This window comes from Pleurodeles waltl, chromosome 12, assembly GCF_031143425.1.
Source record: "Pleurodeles waltl isolate 20211129_DDA chromosome 12, aPleWal1.hap1.20221129, whole genome shotgun sequence".
NCBI lineage: Eukaryota > Metazoa > Chordata > Amphibia > Caudata > Salamandridae > Pleurodeles > Pleurodeles waltl.
Window position 1 is genome coordinate 534,125,883 of NC_090451.1, and position 19,939 is coordinate 534,145,821.

The 19,939-nt window shown below is 46.2% G+C and overlaps 1 protein-coding gene across 1 annotated transcript in view; it reads left to right on the forward strand.

The window, feature by feature from the left end:
* The window catches only part of AARS1 (alanyl-tRNA synthetase 1), a 328,287-nt gene that overhangs the window by 205,027 nt on the left and 103,321 nt on the right, over nt 1-19,939 (forward strand). The window contains exons 14-15 of the mRNA XM_069217537.1: nt 7,386-7,592; nt 9,577-9,761. Of these exons, the coding sequence (XP_069073638.1) occupies nt 7,386-7,592; nt 9,577-9,761 (392 nt within the window). The remainder of the gene's footprint in view (nt 1-7,385; nt 7,593-9,576; nt 9,762-19,939) is intronic.

Below are 19,939 nucleotides of genomic sequence, written 5' to 3' on the forward strand. Positions count from 1 at the left end.
TCATCAGAGCCAACTCTCTCGAACAATGTCTGTCATATTCAAACCACAGCAGACTTGCTTCACCTATTAGGTTTCACAAACCATTTTCAAATTCACATTTGAACCCTTTTCAGATACAGCCATATCTTGGGGCCGTACTCAACACAGTTAAGAATAGCCTACCCACATGCAGCAAGAATGCAGAATTTTCAGACACCACTCACTTTTGTCCCTATCGACAAGTCACAGTAAAGTCACATAGGTTCCTTCTCCTACATCACCTTATACAGACAAGTTAGGAGCCTCTGTGGGGAGGGAGTTGAGTAGGTGGTCCAGGGCATGGAAAATGGGCAGTGGATGAGGGAGCAACGCCAGGACCATAGTATTCAGCGATCAACAGAGTTGGTCATAGATAAGGGCCTCCTGGGTGGTGGATTGAATCTCCTTGCCTTGTGATGTAATGAATTGCACATCAGGGTATAGATCTCCCGCTATCAGAGTCCCCTGTGGCGTGCTCACTGGCTTGTCCCCTGATCCGCCATCGGGGGGAGCTGGAGATTCTGAGCTAATGTCATAGTGGGTGTGTAGAGGCATTGAAGCCAGGCTTGTCTCTGCAGGCCGTCCCAGACCCAAGTGGCGCAAGCCACTGTGTCTATTTCAGGATGTGTGGTCTTACCCCATAGGTAGAATGGGGTGGCCAAGGGACATGAAGCCCCCTGATCAGCCTTCACTGCATTGTGTGGCTGGAAGATAGTGGGGTGGAGCCAGAAGTGTACGACTTAGTTCCTGGGCACACCAAGCTTAAAAGGGCATATCAGAAGCACGGAGTCTGCTTCCTTGAGACAGCTACGTTAACGTTTCCCATGTGATCCTTGGCTGTCTGTCTGTCCAGGTTAAACATATTGTTCCGTTAGCAGGATCAGAATGTTGTTAAAGAAGTAACTAAACTTAGGCAATATAATCATTTTAGTTATGGCAATGCTGCCCGCCAGCTCTAGGGGTTTCCTGGACCAGGCCTGTATGTGCTCTTCAAGCCAGGTCATGGCCTTTCCGTAATTAGCCCTCCTCAGTTTGTCATCTTCCTTGATGACCCATATTCCGAAATATCGGACTGGCTCAGTTGCCTGCTGTAGCGAGTATTAAGATTCGAACTGGTGCGTGACCTTGGTGGAGGGTAATAATGCAGACTAGTTGATGAGGATCCCTGAGTGGCCTCCGCGCCGAATCCCCTCTCAAATGAGAGGGGAGAGGTTCATCCGGGGGTTGCGGACATTAACTGTGACGTGATCTGCACACATGGGGATGGATATTCTCCTAGCAATGAAATTGAGGCCCTGGTGCGCTTGGTGTTAGCATAAAAGGGTGGTCAGCGGCTCAATTGCTATTGTGAAAAGGATTAGAGATAAAGGGCCCCCTTGTCTGGTGCCCCTAGTAACAGGGATGAAATGTAACTATTGAGGCGGAGACGAGCCATAAGGGAGGTGTATAGTAGTCTAATTAGGCTTAGGGACTGTGGGCTAAAACCAAGCTGTGGGAGGAGGCGAAAGAGATACGGCCATTCTAAAGAATCTGGTGCAGCCTGAGTGTTCTACGTCCTGGTCCAGGATGATATTGAAGTTGCCTCCCCAAAATGATGCCTGGGCCTAGAGTGGTGACTAGGTGCCAGACCGCTGCAAATAATTCTGGGCTGTCTGTCTTATGGCCATAAACGGAGGCTAGGGTGACGGAGCGATTGAGCAGCATGCCAGACAAGATGACGTTTTTGCCGTCAAGGTCACTGAGGGTTTGGCGTGTTTGCCAGTGTTTTTTTTTTTCTTCTTTGAATTCTGGGACTTGTAGTCTTGTTTATTGCATTATAAAACAGGACTACAAGTCCCACAATTCAAAGGAAAAAATCTGAACTGGAGCAGCACATCATGCATGGGCCTGGGAAACTTGGCAGCTCTGGGTGCACATAAGTTGCGACAGTTACGATGAGCATCTGCCTCTGCATGCTCCTAGGTTTGCAGCCTGAATCAGCGTGCTTATACATATTCATTAAAAATGTAGTTTTATTGCAAACTGCACTCTACATGAAGCAGAGTAAGCGTGCTTCATGTAGAGTGTAGCAAAGTTTTCAATTTCCAATGTTTTCAGCAAAGGGTATACAATGGAGCCTAGCATTTCACTTCGAGAGCACTCAGACAGCTGTCGGTTATCGAGAGGAACTGCTGAGTTCAGGGAATATGCAGTCAAATGACATTTCTCAACATACATGAAGGGAGGACCCCAAACCTGTCTTGTCCTTAAAGGAAATGGTTTTATATAACAAGTGGGTGTGAAGAATATTTGGGGCCGCTTAGGCGAGACAAGACCTGAGAGTAACGAGGAGCATGGATGAGAACGCCTGGGGAACAACAGGTTACCAAATAAGTCCTAAAAGGCAGGAAAGCTTGGAGCAAGAACCTTCACTCCACTTCCTCTAACCTTCTAGCACACTTCAGAGAACTTGGTTTGTACCCTTCACTGTTGCAGCAACTTCAGAGCTCCCAGTTACCAGCGTGTTTCTGGGGAAACACAGGAAGAAATTGTTTCTGAATCATGCCGATACCTATGGCTAATAGCAGCAGAGAAAGGCCACTCCCAGGTTTAATTAACCAATGGAAATTAAAATGCTTGTCTTGGAGGCAGGCTCATGTTTTCCCCAGCCAACTCTGGCCTGGGGCCAGTCCCCCATTCACAGGCCTTTGCAGAAGTCCAATGGTTGTGAAATTTGTTAAAGCCACCCTGATTGGCTGTGAGTACCAAAGGGCCTTAGCTCATCCCGTTACAACATGATTTAATGTCTAGTTGTCTGTGGGACAAACTAGACCGTAGATCTTTTTGTCCCCAGTGGCAATCTGCTTGGTTCAGTCGGGTGATATAAATCCTCCAACCCTGGCCGGAAGCATTCCTTCCTCACCTCAAGGGCAAAGTGGTTCTCATCAAAACAGACAACATGACTACCATATATTATCTGCAAAAACAGGGGGGAACTAGGTCACCTCAGATATCACAACTAGCCCACATCGTCTGGAGGTACACTCTCAAACACAGCATTCACCTTTTAGCAGAGTACATACCTTGGCAGACAACTTTGCAGATCTCCTCAGCAGGAGACGACAGCAAGTCCACGAGTGGGAACACGATTCACAAGTTCTCAATCCATTCTTCCAACAATAGGGCCACCTAGACCGAGATCTTTTCACCACAGCAGCGAACGCCAAATGCCAAAACTTCACTTCCAGATTCCCACAGTCCAGAGGCAACCCCCTATGGATGAGTTGGTCAGGGATGTTTGCTTTCTCTTTTCGACCTCTCCCACTGCTTCCGTTTGTGATCTGCAAACTTCAGCGTATGTCTGTAACCCTCATCTTGCTGGCTCCCACATTGGCCAGGCAACCATGGTTCACCACTCTACTGGAGCTCTCAGTAGAAGCTCTCAGTAGTCCCACACCAGCTACTTCCTAACTTGCAGGACCTTCTAACCCAAAACCAAGGAGCAGTACAGCATCCAAACCCCGGATCTCTCAATCTTGCAATCTGGCTTCTGAGGTTTTAGAATTTGGATTTTTAAATGTACCCCAGCAGTTTATGGATATTCTTAAGGAAGCAAGAAGACCCACTACTAGAGCTTGTTGTGCGTCAAAGTGGAACTGCTTTGTTCACTATTACCATGCAAAACATATTGATCCTTTAACAGCAAATGCTCAAAGCATTGTCTGCTACCTATTCTGTCTACATAACTCTGGGTTAACTTTCACTTTAAGTAAGCTGCACCTGGCGGCAGACACTGCAAATCTGCAAAATAGAGAACACACCTCTATATTCAATATTCCTGTAATGAAAGCTTTTCTAGAGGGCCTCAAGAGTTATACCACGGAGGGTCCCTCCGACCCCTGCTTGGAATCTCAACATCGTGCTAATAAGGTTAATGCATCCCCCAGTCTATGCTAAGGATTTGTATCTACAACCACACATGCCATCAAACAGAAAATGTTATTTACCCAGGAAGCCTCCATTTGTGGCATGTAGTGGAGTAGATTCACATGCACCCATCCACCTTTCTCCCCAGAAACTTGTCTTTGTTACAGTTAGCAACATTAAACATTACATTATTTTCACATTCTCATCTCCTTAGAATACATTACCCTTTACACTTCACTCTCACCAACCAAGCGGAAAACAGTATAACATTACAGTTGAGGAACACGCGCATTGCAAGCCAAGAGGAAGAGTCACCATACCTCGTGACTGTAGGAAGTTGCCTTGAGTGTGGTAAGCACCTATGGTGTTATCACACTATACCAACCAGGTCTAGTTATCCCCTATTATTGAGGTGCAGTCAGTGTCAGTGTCTAGGAAGCCAGGCTCTCTAGAGGTAGCTTTGGATGAGAAACCAAGGCTTATCTAGGAAACATGCACAGCTCATGCAATACCTCTTACAGTTGCACAGTACTTATACAGATGAAAGATCCACACAGTGTTACAAAAATAAAGGTACTTTATTTTAGTGACACAAATGCTAAAATACCATACAGGCAATACTGTACTATCAGGTGAGTAAACACACTATTATATACACCTTAGTTGTCCGGAATGAGCATAGAAAGTAATACAAAACAGTGCATTAACAATAGACAATGGTGACCCTAGGTGGAGCCTAAACCATAAACTGCAAAAATTGAATGTGAATGATGGACCCCCACCGAGGTAAATAGAATCTGTAGAGGGGAGCTGGGTAACTAGGAACCCCAAAAGGTAAGTACCAGAGTGCCCCCGGCGACCAGGAGAGAAGAGGTAATTACCTGTTTTTTCCCAAACCCACAGAGAAACTTTGTGAAAGAACTGTGCAAGACCCAAGCAAGACTGCAAGAAACGGAAGATGTCTCCAGACAGAAGAGTACCTGCAAATGAAGGGGACCAAGCCCAGTTCCAGTTGGAGTGTTTGGTTGGGGCAGGAGCCACTACCCACCCTTCTGGAAATGCAAGACCAGGTCGACAGTGAAGATCAGGAGTTTGCTATGGTGCACAGGAGCAGAGGAAGAGTTCCAGAAGTGATGCAGTCGATGTCCCACGTCAGAAGAAGAGTTGCAGTCAGTCAGTGGTGTCGAAAAACCACCAACAAGCCAAGACAAAGGCAAGAGTCGCAGAAGAGAAGTTGCAGAGCTGCTGGGGACCAGGACGGTCCGGTAGGGACTCAAACCAAGGAGGGGAGTCCCAGGCAACCCCCAGCAGTGAGGGGCAAGAAATCATGGATGCAGCTCCCACAGGCAACTCAGACAGCAGGCATAGTAGTTGCAGTGAGGCCCACTCAGCACACTTGGAAAGGAGTTCCACATCCCTGGAGCAGCAGGCAGGAGACCACACATTGCAGGGAAGAGTGCTGGAGACCGGGGCTACATGAAGCCTTAAGATCCCTTGGAAGAAGAGCCAACAAGCCTTGGCAGCTACAAGAGTCGCAGTGCACAAGGGGTACCATTGTGCAAGGTGAGGCAAAGACTCACCACCTCCAAAGTTGGACAGCTGTCAGACGGGACCACTCAAGACCACCATCTGTGTTGCAGGATCCACGCAGAGTTGCAGGAGAGAGGATCCACGCGGCCAGTCCTCATTGCAGTTGGTGCCTGCGGACGCAGGGGAGAGACTCCTTCACTCCAAGGGAGATTCCTTCTTGCTTGTTGGTGCAGACTGAGGACTTGCCGCCCTCAGAGGATGCACAGCCGGAGAAATGTTGCAGTTGCTGGAAGGAGCCGGAGAAACAATATTGCAAAGAGAAGTCGTCGCTGGAGCTGCAGATTGTAGGTTCCTTTCAATTCCAGTTGCGGTTCCAGTGGCCAGAAGTAGAAGTAAACTTTGCAGAGGAGTCCAGCTGGAATCCAGCACGTCGAATCTAAGTACCTACCCAGGAGGAAGACCCTATATAGCCCTATAAGGGAGATTGATCACCTAGCAGGGTGACCACCTATCAGGAGGGGGCAGTGATGTCACCTGCCTAACCTGGCCAATCGGATGCTCCCAGAGGCCTCTGCCCACCTTGGATTCAAGATGGCAGGATCAAGTGGCCAACTGGAGGAGCTCTGGGCACCACCCCTGGGGTGGTGATGCACAGGGGAGTGGTAACTCTCCTTTCCACCGTCCAATTTTGTGCCAGAGCAGGGACTGAAGGTCTCTGAACTGGTGCAGACTGGTTTAAGCAAGGGGGCACCAAATGTGCCCTTCAAAGCATACCAGTAGCTTGGAGAGGCTACCCCTCCCAAGCCATGTAACACCTATTTCCAAAGGGAGAGGGTGTTGCCTCCCTCTCCTAAATTCTTTGTTCTGCCTTCCTGGCCTTGAGCTGTTCAAGCAGCAGGAGGGCAAAAACCCGCCTGTAGGATGGCAGTAGCGCGGGCTGCCTGGGAAAACCCTGAACTGGTAGGACCAAAGTTGGAGGTCCTCTAAGGAGCCCCCAGTGCGCATGGAATCATACAACCAATACTGCCAACAAAATTGGGGGATGATTCCCACATGTTTGATACCAAACGTGCCCAGGTTCAGAGTTACCATTATGTAGCTGGACATAGGTGGTCACCTGTGTCCAGTACATGGCCAAAATGGCTTCCCCGCACTCACAAAGCATGTGAATCTACAGCACTACATGCTACAGACAGACGCTTACTGGGTAAATAACATTTGCCATATTCTGCATGAGTCAATGGGGCTGATTACGAGTTGGGACGTTATTTATCGCCCCAGATAAATAGCGATACCACAGGGTAAGTTATCTATCGAGTGCAATGAATAAAACCTATTTTGAGTTTATGAAGAATAACATGCAGATTTTTATCCGCACCAAAATCCACATTGTTCGGTTAATATCGTACATTTCCCCCTGTTAAATTTTGGCTGGTTTGCTCTACTGAAATTTAGCAATTATTGTCTGCATTAAATAAAACCAAACTCATAATTCCGTACCTCATGTAAACCGGGATTTACTCACAGTACGCATCTGAGACAGAAAATGGCAGACCTTTGCACGTAGAGAACGTAGAAATCGGACATTTGGCAGCCTCGGGAAAGCTACGACAGGCACACCAAACCACTGCAGTGCCCAGATATTAAAAAAGCAACTCTAGCTAAACACTTCAATAGTCAACACATCTTTGTCGTGTTTGCTGTAACCTTGGTTCCAATGTACCATTCCACTGATTGTGTAAATGGCTTTGATTAAATATTTACCAAGAAATCAATAGATGTGTTGCCATGAATCAGCTCGTCCTAGAGGAAGAACACTCAAAAATATTAATGTAACTTGTTTATTTGTGAGCTTCTGTTTCCCTCCAATCTTGGTGATGTGCAGTGCTCTGTAGGTTGCAGATCATGTTCCATATTGTTTTTTCTTGCAGCCCCGGCGCCGCCCAATCATGAGCAACCACACATCAACACACATCTTGAACTTTGCACTGCGTGCTGTCCTTGGGGAGGCTGATCAGAGAGGATCTTTGGTTGCTCCAGACAGGCTGCGTTTTGACTTCACTGCCAAGGGTGCTATGACCACTGCTGAGATCAAGAAGACTGAGGAGATCGTTAATGAGATCATCAAAGACGCCAAGGTATGCCAGCACCAAGGTGTCCACTCTATCCCATGATCTGTTCAGTGGTATGCTAGCTGGGCCATGGTAGTGAGAAGGGAGGGCAGCATCTGTACATGTGAGCTGAAACAAGATGTGAAGCAGTTGATCCAGATGTTGGGAGCTGCAGAGACTTTACTTTGTGTTTTATTTTATGCCATAATATGTTAAAGTAATATTGAGTGGTAACAGCCTTGTATGATGGAGAGGTATTAAGTGTTACTTGAAAGCCATATGCCTCCTAAGTTACTTGGGTTGTGTTCTTTCCCAGGGGTACGAAGATGGTGGATGAGAAAATTAAAAACGCAATGGATTCTTTTTGCTAGGAGTCGTGAGGTTACATCTCTATCTGGAATCTTATCTTCTTGAAGTATCTTAGGTTTTCCAAGTGTGTTTAATAAAGCCTATTATAATTGATGAGTCTGTCCATGAAAGTGAATATTGAGCTGGCAAAACAAACACCTCTTCAAAGAGACTTTCTGCATCAACAAGCTCCTTTAACCTCTGCATTACCTCCAGTCAGTGGGCACTGTGCTAATGACCTCCTTATCAGTCAAGTCTTTCTTGCCAATGACTACTAGGGACAACAGCTTTGATGACAGGGACTTCCACCACCTGTCAAGACAGCAATATAGTTCTTGCAAGAGTTTGAAACCCAGGAGGAATGCCGTCTTGGGGCATCACATCTGTTCGCTTTAAAATCCTTTGTATGCGTAGTGAAAAATAACAATATTAGATATAGGTGGTAAATCCTATTGGAAAGCCCCACTGTCCCCTGTTGGCACTACCTCTGCCCCATGAGTTAAGCTACCCACATTCTCTTTGAATCTCGTTTCTACCAGATTTCCTGTTATTTCAACAAAGAATGATAGACGACTTTTTATCAGATGTTCTCATCTGTTATCTCAGCCAGCTTCATTCCCTCCACCTGCACTATCTCTGACACCAGTGGAACACCCTAGCGTTCCTTGGCTTGCCTTACCCTACCCTACAGAAGAATACAGACAGGATAAATGCAAAGCTCCAATGTTCCCTGCTGCCTAATGTGATGTCTATGATTGAGTTGGCTAATGAAGAACATGTCGACGATCCTGCCAAGGATGAGGATGCCCCTGCAGATGAGAGAGATCACTAAATGGTCCCAAACAGAGGTGCTTCTGAACCTTTCCTAGTTGAATCATCACTCGTTCTCGGCACCAAATTCCAACATAATAGTCCTTGGTGGAATGTGCTTCAGCCATATTCCATGTACTAATGTCACCCGAGAAAAAGCATTGTTTCCTGTTTAATTTTAAAGAGAAGCTCATAAAATTGGTTAAAACGATCCCAGCAAATTAACATTTGTGAATGAAGATGTTAGTCAAGAGAAATCTGGTGACGTTTCCTGAAGTTATTTCTGTGAAGGGGAAGAAATTGAAAGCACCAGAAACGTCTTCATCTTTTCTCATTGGATTGATGAAATGGTTAAGGAACACAGCCTCGCCATGCACAGTTCCCCACTGATGTGGAGGGATGCCTCCCACATGTGCACAGCAAAAATAATGACACCAAAGTGATACAGCATTTAAGACCTGTAAATCATTCTCTTTTCATGTCCTTTTAACAGTGCTTGGCCTCACCTGTAGCATTTCCACTAAATCTGGAATTCAGATCTTGGGCATGGTATTTGGTAGCCAGCTACTTTTCAGAAAACATGTTGATAAAACTTTACAGTTCATAAAATTCAACATGGAAATAAAACCAGCCCATCGTTGTCTAGAGGATCCAATTTCTAAACCTTTCTGTTTGAAGGGATAACCACAGCCAAACTCAGTCAGGGATGTTTCTCTAAAATGCAACTGTGAAACTAAATCTATTCATTTTGTTCTAATATGAATGTGTTTGCATTAGAGTGCTTAAGATTGTATGTTTAGATGTCTATATTCGATATTCCTCAACCCTATAGTGATTTTGTTTCTGCCTACAGACTGTGTATGCTAAAGATTGCCCCCTGGCAGCTGCCAAAGCCATCCAGGGCCTGAGAGCGGTGTTTGATGAAACATACCCAGATCCAGTGCGTGTTGTCTCTGTTGGCATCTCTGTGGAAGAAATGCTGGCAGACCCCTCTGGACCTGCTGGCTCTGTCGCCTCTGTTGAGTTCTGTGGAGGAACGTGAGTATTTCTTCTTGGAGCGGAAGAGCATGAGTGTAGTCTTGATTGGTCAAAGGGAGATGAAAAATATGCGTTTTTGGATTTTTTTCATGAATAGCTAGCTCTTGGTTGTAGCTAATACCTCTGCAATTACCTTCCTCAAAGAAATGGGCATTTCCTACTTTTGATTTATCACTGGATAGAGTCTACTCTGAATGTCTACTGAGTATAAAGATTATTTTAAGAAAATTACTCAGCTCAGAAAATTCTCTCCAACAGGTTAAGGGTCTGTTTCAATTACCAAGTCAATTGAAACTGTATAGGAGTGGTTATCTAAGTTACAATACACATCTGCCTCTTATGTACGTGAAACCCTTGCAACTATATACAGTTTTAAGTGACATATCCTCTCCTGTTTACAGTAAATATATACTATTTCTGATATGTCCTCTCATCCGGGCCCTCTACTTTTTATCACATACTCTTTTATAGTGGTGAACAGAGTTGAAATAAGATCTGTCCTTTTTTTGGTATGCAGTAAACAGAAAGTGAATAAGAAATTGTGAAACAAAAAAAAAATATGATGACTCATCTGTTTTGTGACACAGCGTTGTACATAGCAGTTACATAATTTCAGACTGATGCATGAAATTTCTTCAGAGCAGGTGCATTCAACATAAATATTTAGTACAGAATAAACTATAGATTTATGTTTGAAGCATGTGTGGCAGTAGATACACATGCTTTGCATACTCCTGCCATCTAGTGTTGGATCAGGATGTGTGCAAGATTTTTGTTCTTCGAAGAAATCTTTAGACTCACCAGGTAGTGACTCCCTGCTCTTGGTGATAATGCGCATGGGCATCAACTCAAATGTTAGATTGTTGCTTTCTGCTGTTAAGTTCAGACGTGTGTGCCTTTGCTCTGTTTTGACTCACTCATTGTTCGCCTTTCGGTTTGTGTAATCCATTTCTCTCATCGGTACTGTTTCGATTGTGTTTCCCATCTAAGTATCGAGTTACATCTACATCGGTTTGCCTCGACCCTGCCCCTCGTAGTGCCTCACCCTTTGGGGCCCTCCTTTGGACTCCATCACACTACCTAAACACAGGGAAGCGGACTGTGACACCTGCAAATACTTCAGCTTGAAGGAAACTCTTCGGGACTATCGAGCTTGTCGCCTGTATGTGTCTACCAAAGCCATCAATGACACTCCGGACATCTTTGGTCAGGAATACCCCGATGAAGATTAAAGCCGTCTTCAACCATCAGCGGAGGAAGAAGAGTTTTCCATTGAATGCAGTTCTGGGTCTGACCTCAAAGACGATTTGGAAATGGTGGACGTCACACACCCGTTCAGCAACTCGTGAGTATGGTATCCCCCGTCCACCTACATCATATGGGACATTCAGCCCTTCTGGATCCACAATCAGAGGCCCTCCTTCCACCACTGCCTTCCGCCCATGGTCGCTACCGAGCAAATAGTTTGGAAGTCCTGCCTTCCATCTCAGCACTGAAATCTCAATCGAAGCCTTTAGCATCTTGTACTTTGGCCAAAGAACAACATCCAGTGCCTACTCTACCTTCAGTACCAAGCTAAACATTGCCGTCCATGTCGACGGCCTCAACACTGAGCAGAGCTTCGGTGCCTAAGCTGAAATCTGGGTTGGTCCTGAAACTTTCAAAGTCGAGCTCTAAGTCTGGTTCTGACATATCAGTGGATCCAATCCTTCATCTCCAAATACAGCTGAATGTTAAACAGAAACAAATCCACATCCAGCCCCACTCCGGACTTATCCTTGTTAAAGCTTCAACTCCGACACCTCCACACCTAAAAGGAGGTTAACTTGTCAAGAGGCTTTGGACATCGTGGTTCCTCCCAAACAGTGGAAGATTGTGGACAAGGACATCACGCTTTGCCCCTTCCACCAGCCCTACCACCTTCACCATGACCACCACCACCAGCTTCACCTTCGCCACTGCAGTCTGTGGAAGAACCTTTGAACATCTCACCTCAAAGATCTCCTCAATCAGATACTGCTGGGTATAGTGGGAAACAAGATACATTTGGGCCACCACCACAAGCTGACCCCTGATATGTCGATGATCCCCCAGCGGACACAGATCTGGACTAGTATCCTGCCCGCCCCTCTCTTCCTGATGACGCTACATCTTATCAGAAGGTCATAGCCAGAGCTTCTGTGTCCCACAATGTGGAATTACATAAAGAGCCTCTAGAGGAGGATTTCAACCTCAGTACACTCAAGCCCACATAGGGATACACAATATCTCACTATGTTAAAGGGCGTGCTGCGACACACAGCACATATATATTTAAGGATCCTATTAGGGCTAGGGTCATAACTTAAGAGCTGATAAAAAAAAATAAAAAAAAATACAAACTCTCCCCATCTGATCCCATATACATTAGGGGTCAGTTACCACCAGACTCCCTCGTCACTGTCACTGCTCGAAAACGTGCCAACTCAAAGGCAAGTCAAGATAACCCTACCTCTTGATAAGGAGAGTTAAGCGTATTGATGCTGCAGGGAGAAGATTTGCGGCGCAAGCTGGTAATTGGTGCAGCTCTCAGGGCCTTCTGTCACGTTACGACCGCCCCCACTGGGATCAAATGGAGGATCTCCTCCAATATCTCCTGGATGAGCATAAAACGTGGGCAAGAACTAGTCGCAAAGGGCAAACTCATATCCAACACCTCTATGTGCTCTGCTTTAGATGCTGCTGACGCCACAGCTAGTGGGATTAATACCAGCATTTAACTCAGATGCCATGCATGGCCTTGAATTTCTGGTTTTCAATCAGAAATACAACAAAACATACTTAATATGACCTTTGACAAGGAACAACTCTTTGGGCCTAATGTAGATGCCACATTAGAGAAGATAGAAAAAGATACGGAGATGGTGAAAGCAATTGGGGCCCTTCTGATAACTACTCCTCTGGGCACCTTTCACCTCCCATGTTATTGTGGGAGCTCAAAGGTGACCTCCTCAGACGCCTCCACCTTCTATCAGTATACCTCCCCAAGAGGTTACTACCATAGATCCTATAGTGACAACAATGCCAAAGGTTGAGGTAGGGGTGCCTAACCTCGTGGAGCAATGCCCTCCTCCAAACAAAGACTTCCCTCTCCTGCTCCCGATCATATAACACCTGCGGAGGGACCAGTTAAAGGATTTTCTACCTACATGGCAAGCAATTACATCACACCAGTGGGTGTTAACCATTATCCAATGTCGCTATTGTCTGGAGCTCACTACCACAGCTCTCAAAATTCCACTTCTTCAACAGGGCAACTTTATAGCTACACTAGACCTAAAGGGTGCCTACGTTTACACCGAGCTCATTGCAGATATCTTAGGTTTATAAAGGGTGACAAACATTATCAGTTCAAAGTCTTTCCTTTCAGGATGACTACTGTACCCTGAGTATTCACCAAGTGTCTAGCGGTGGTAGCATCTCATCTACGCAGACAAAAAGTCCACGTGTTTCTATAGCAGGACGGCTTATCAAAGCAAACACACACCAACACTGTCAACAACACACTCGGATTATAATAGATCTGCTCCACTGCTTGGGATTCACCATCATCGTTCCCAAATCTCACCAATCTCCTCTGCACGTTCAGACACACCTAGGGGCTATTCTAAACACACATATAGGATTAACCTATCTCAATTCTGCAAGAGTCCAGAATTTTTAGACAATATTACCACAATTTCAGGCAAATCAACAACTGACAGTAAGGACAGTCATGCACATTTTAGGGATGATGGCCTCCTGCATTGCCATAGTACCCCATGCCCAACTACAAATGCGTCTGTTACAGGAATGTTTACCTTGACAGTGGTCTCAGTCACAGGGTGAGTTACAGGTTCTACTGTTGATAGACCCCTAAACCCATCACTCTGCATTGTGGAATACCAACAAGCTGTTAAAAGGGCAGCCTTTTCTCAGCCCTGTTCCCCCCACATCACCTTCATGATTGACCCATCACTCATGGGTTGGGGTGCACATTTGAAGGATCTCACAGTACAGGGTCTCTGGGATGCCAAACACTGTGGTTTCCACATCAACTACCTAGAGCTTCTAGCTGTTCACCTAGCTTTGTTTGAAAGTATTCCCACGTCAGCTCATTCACAAAGTTGTTCCTGTCTGGATGGACAATGAAGGGGGGATGAGAGGTGAGGGGGGCTGTTACGGTCTCAACAAATATCTCACCTGTCAAAGACCATTTGGAGATGGGCTGTACATCACAATATCAATTGTTAGCTGAATATCTCCGAAACACAGACAACGCTTTTGCAGACCACCTCAGGAGGATGCAGCAACAAGTCCATGAGTGGAAACTCCACCCACAAGATCTCCTTCTACACTTCCACAGATGGGGGTTCCCTCAAATAGACATTTTTGCAACCACAGAAATCACAAATTTCCCCAACCTTGCCACCAGGTCCCCAAACCCACTTTCCAAAGGCAATGCACTATCGAGAAGTTGGTTGGGGATATTTACCCATGCTTTTCCACCTCTCCCTCTTCTCCTGTTTCTGGTTCGGAAGCTCAGGCAAACATCTCACACAATGATTTCAGAGGCTCCCACTTGGGCCCGTCAACCCTGGTTCAAACTTACTTGGACCTCTCTGTAGTTCCCCCATGAGAAACTCTGCAACAGGCCAAACCTTCTCACTCAGAACCATGGAGAAATCAGACACCCAGAGTCACATGCTCCCAGCTTGGCGATCTGGCTCCTGAGGTCATAGAGTTTGGTTACCTCAGTCTACCACCTGAGTGTTTTACCATCCTTAAAGAAGCCCGTCGGCTTACCACTGGAGCAGGCTATGTGGCAAAATGGAAAATGTTTGTCTGTTACTGTCATTGAAAACATATTGATCCTTGCAAAGTCAATGTACAAGACATTGTCTGCTGCATGCTTCATTTACAAAACTCAGGACTAGCATTCACATCTGTAAGATTACATCTCGCTGCAGTGGCTGCCTATCTACAGAACAGATAATGCATCTATTTATTTAAATTACCAGTCATTAAACCCTTCATGGAGGGACTCAAGAGTTATTCCACCACGGGTCCCACCTGCACCCTCATGGAAGCTTAGCATTGTTCTTACGTGACTTAAGGGCCCTCCATTTGAGCCCTTGCATACATGCCCTCTTTAGTAACTCTCTTGTAAGGTGGCATTTTTTTATTGCTTTTACTTCACTTAAACTTGTCAGTGAGCGCCAGGCTTTGACCTTGTAAGAACATTTCTTCCAGCTCCAAAAAGACAAGTGGTTCTCCGCACCAATCCCAAATTCCTCCCTGAAGTTGACACTCATTTTCACCTCAGCCAATCAATTGAGTTAGTATTTTCCAGCAACCAGATTCGGTTGTGGAGAGGGCTCTCTACACATTAGATGTAGTAGGAATCTGTTCTTTGTATAGCATACAAAAAAGAGGTATTCTCTGTTAATAATCCAGGTAACCACTTAGAAGTCGACAGGGCTTTCTTTAAAAATCTCAACTGCTTTATTTATGGAAGGTTGGTCAGGCAGCTTAGGCTAATCAAAGGGGAGTGTTAGACATTTGCTGCATACACGCAGTCAATAAATGACACACACACACACACTCAATAAGGAGATTCATACCAATTTATCACAACCAATAACCTGTATTTGTATCTATTTTTTAACACCAAGAACTTTGTTATTGGGTAAGCACTTTTTAAGTTAGCAGTTTTTACATTTACAGTAAATACATTTGCGTTGACTTTAATACGGTAATGTTATCCTGTGGGAAAAGAAGCGTATTCTCCATACGGGTTCTTGGCAACGACTTACAGGACTGTCCTTCGGGAGTTAAGGTATGGGGCAAGACCCAAGGCATCACCAACAAATCTCCTTGGTCGACTTTTGGGTGTCCGAGTGCAGTGGTGCTTTTCAGCATTGGGTGCTCTAATGTTATCCTATGGGAAAGAAACATATACTGCATAAGGGTAGTTGGCAACTATGAATAGGACTGTTGTGGATTTAAGGTAAGTATGGGGCAAGATCCAAGGCTGCACCAACAGGTCACTTCTGGCTGCACTGGAGCATCTGGGAACGTAGAGTGTCTTATTCACTTGAATGGGAAACCATCCTGGGGAAAAGAGGCTGTAAGTGGGGACTGGCTGACCAGTCCGGGCTGAACCCAACAGGGGGTTCAAGTTTTGATGGTCTTGGACACGCAGTCACACTGTCAGTCCACAGCAGTTCAGGCTGGGGGTGCGTGTGCAGTGGGTCTTTGTCCAGCACTGTCGCATAGCTGGGGACACTCATTGTTAATGGTTACCTGGGAAAATTGTCTGCAGGAGGGGACTGGGGGACAGTCCAGCCAAACCCAAAGGGGGACTCTGCTCTCAAGGGCCTTGGGACCCCATTGGCTTTGTTGGCCCGACTTGAGCTAGAGGGGATTGGGTGCAGTGGTGCTTCCAGGTGTTGAGTTTTCTTAGTCCAAGGCTTTTGCGGTTTTGGTGTCCTGCACAAAGAGGCCGCAGGCACGGACTTGGGGTCCAATCCGGCTGAACTCGAAGGGCAGCTCAGCTCTGAGGAGTCTCTGGATCTCGTGGGCACTGCCTGTTCACTCCTCCTTTGTCCGGCACGGTCACACTGTTCGAGACTATTGTGTCGATCTTTGGTGCCTGCAAACTTGCAGGGAAGCAGCTCCTTTGCTCCAGTAGAGGTGCTGGTTACTTATTGTAGTACTGGCAGCCTTTTCAGGCTTTTGAAGGCTGATCAGCTGCTGCAGAATGAGTCGTCTTCGGTGCGAATGTTGAGGACTGCCGGGAGACCTGCAGGGTTGGAGCCAGTTCAGTTGCTACTCCTCAGTTCTTGGTTCTTTTGACTCTTCGGTGTCCTTCTTCTTCTTTTGTCCAACAAGTCTGAATTCCTGGTGTCAGGGGGCCACCCAAATACAAATTTTAGGGGCATTAAAGAGAGTAAATGGTAGTAGCCAGTGGGCTACTTACCCTTTGGGGTCACTACACCCACTATATTACCGCTTCCTGTGGGATGGTGGCATAACCCTGTCCCAGAGTTCCTAATTCTGCCATCACCTAGATGGTGAAATCTTCCTTGAGTGGGGCACATCAGGTAGCTCATCTTAGGGGTGTGACTGGCCTGGTAGTGCACCAGGCCTCCTGGCATATCTAATTTCTTGCCTGTCCTAGTGCCAAATGGGCCTCTGAGCAGGGGGTGGCATCTCCATGGCCTGGGGGGGGGGGGGGGGGGGGGGGATTAGCATATCAAAGGAGCAGGGACTTTGAAGTCCCTGGCCTTGGTTTGCTAAATTACTAGCCATTCTGCTGAGGGAGTTGTGAACACCTTTCTCTAGAGCAGGCATTGTTTCTGGCCTCCGAAAGTGAGGGTTCTCCCTCGCAGGGGCTCAGAAACCTATCTGTGGTAGCAGGCTGGGCTGCTAGCAGTCAGCCAGCAGACTAAAGGACTAGTGGGTTTCAGGGGGTTTCTCTAAGGGGAAACAGCCATTACGATGCAGCCGTTACCACGCATTGCAATTATAATGCAGCTGTTGCAATGCAATTGCCATTACCAGGCATAACCTTTAACACGCAGGAATTTACAACACGTACACCTTTATCATGCATGCCTTTACAACATATTTCGTTGTAAGTGCATGAATGGTAAAGGCATACATGTTTTGAATGTAAGTATATTAGGTAAGTACGTATGTATTAAGGTATGGGTTGCGTTTTAAATGTATTAGGTAAGTATTTAGTGTGTGTATGCATATGTAGCTGCAGATACACTTGTGTGCTTTACTTCTGCCATCTAGTGTTGGGCTCGGAGTGTTACAGTTTGTTTTTCTTCGAACAAGTGTTTTCGAGTCACAAGATCGAGTGGCTCCTCCTCTTCGGTTCCATTGCGCATGGGCATCAACTCCATTGTTAGATTGTTTTCTTTCCACCGTCTGGTTCGGATGTGTTTCCTCTCGCTCCGAAATTTCGATTTGGAAAACTTTGAAAACACTTTCTTTTCGTCGGTATTATATCAATCAGGTTTACATCTTCCATCGACACATCAGTACCGTCGGAGAAGTCAACTCTACTAGCCCTTCGGGGTGCGTGCGCCCAACTCTAGCCTATTCAGGCCGACCCCGTGGAAACCTCATGGATCGGACTCCATTTCGGTTCTGTCCTCGCTACCATGCGAAATATCCTCATACAGACCAGCATCTCGTCTGTAATCTTTGCCTTTCCCCAGATCATTGGGAAGAAAATTGTGAGGCCTGTCGATCCTTCCGCTCCAAAAAGACTCTTCGAGACCAGGAGGGCACGAAGACTCGAAATGGTGTCGAGAGGCACCGAACATCTTGACATGGAGGAGGAAGAAATCCACGCAAACAGTCTCCGTTTGAGGTTCCGACTCCGAACAGGAATCGGAGGAAGACAGACCGGTTACAGCGGACAACATGTGAGTACGCCTGCCGCTGTACCCTCACAAAAACAAAAACAGAAGGCCTTGGGTACACCACTGCCGGAAGGCCATGGCTCGGCCCGAAAAAAGACTACCAGTGACCAAACTACAATTTCGGCACCGAAAAAGGCCAATCCTCCCAAAACATTGGAGGCAACAAAAGGCTCCGTGTCCGACTCCGGCAAACACCATTTTTCCAGAGTCGAAAATCGCTTTCGGAGCCGAGAACATCAACTGCGTCATCTTTCGAACCAAAAAAAGGCTGCTTCGGAGCCAAAAGGCCAGCATACACACAGGAGTATGGACTTTAAAAGAGACTTAAAGAAAGCCACAAAACCTCTGAAGAGGAGTATCCGGTACAACCAATACTTGAAGTTATGGATGAAAGACAATCCAGGATTCACATCCATAAACAAACAGGCAGGATCCTAACAGCACCTCCTCTAAAACCAAAGAGAAAGCTAGCCTTTCAGGAGGAATTGGACACTATGCAGCCTTTGGCAAAAGTGCCAAAGCAGAAGGAGAAACCACCACCTCCTCAATCTTCTCCTCCTCATTCTCCTCCTCACTCTCCACACCTGCATACCTCTCCTCCTACTAGTCCTACACCTGTGCAGTCACCCACTCACTCTTTCGACTCACAACAGGACATTGTAGATCCATGGGACCTTCATGATCCAGATCCCATTCCTAGCAATGACCCAGACAGCTATCCCTCTAAACCTTCACCACCTGAGGATAGCACTGTGTACAATCAAGTCTAGGGCTACAGCATACCATGGGGTCACCGTGCAAACTGAACCACTGGAGGAGGATTTTTTGTTTAATACCCTAGCCTCAACATAATCAAAAATATCAATGCCTTCCTCTGCTCCCAGGCATGTTAAAACACGCCGATCAAATATTCAGTGAGCCTGTTAAGGCACGTATAGTAATGCCCAGGATAGAGAAAAAGTATAAACATCCACCCTCTGATCCTGATTACATAATACACCAAGTACCTCCAGATTTGGTAGTAGTTAGTGCTGCCAGAAAAAGAGCGAACAGCCAGTCATCAGGAGATGCTCCCCCACCTGACAGAGAGCAGAAAATTTGATGCTGCAGGGAAGAGAGTTGCATCCCAGGCAGCGAATCAGTGGAGGATAGCTAACTCACAAGCACTGTTGGCTCGATATGACAGGGCCCATTGGGACGAGATGCAAGACATAATCCAGCATCTCCCCAAAGAACACCAGAAGAGGGCACAACAAGTAGTGGAAGAAGGGCAAGCCATTACTAATAATCAAATTCGATCTGCCCTAGATGCAGCAGACACCGCTGCTAGAAGTGTCAGTACTGCAGTGACAATACGTAGGCATGCATGGCTCAGGTCTTCCAGTTTTAAACCCGAAATACAGCAGGCTATGTTAAATATGCCATTCAATAAAAAAACAACTTTTTGGCCCAGAGGTTGACACAGCCATAGAGAAATTACGCAAAGATTCAGACACAGCAATGGCAATGGGTGCACCATACTCCACACCATACATGGGATCCTTTCGGAACGCTCAGTTTCGAGGTGAGTTCAGACAACAGAGGCTTCCACATCTCAGGCAAAACTAACCACAATACCAATGAGGTGGTTTTAGGGGCACCTATAGAGGACAGTACCGAGAAGCAGAGGGAAATTTCAACGCTCTAAGCAACCTCCACAGCGCCCTAAGCAGTGACTTG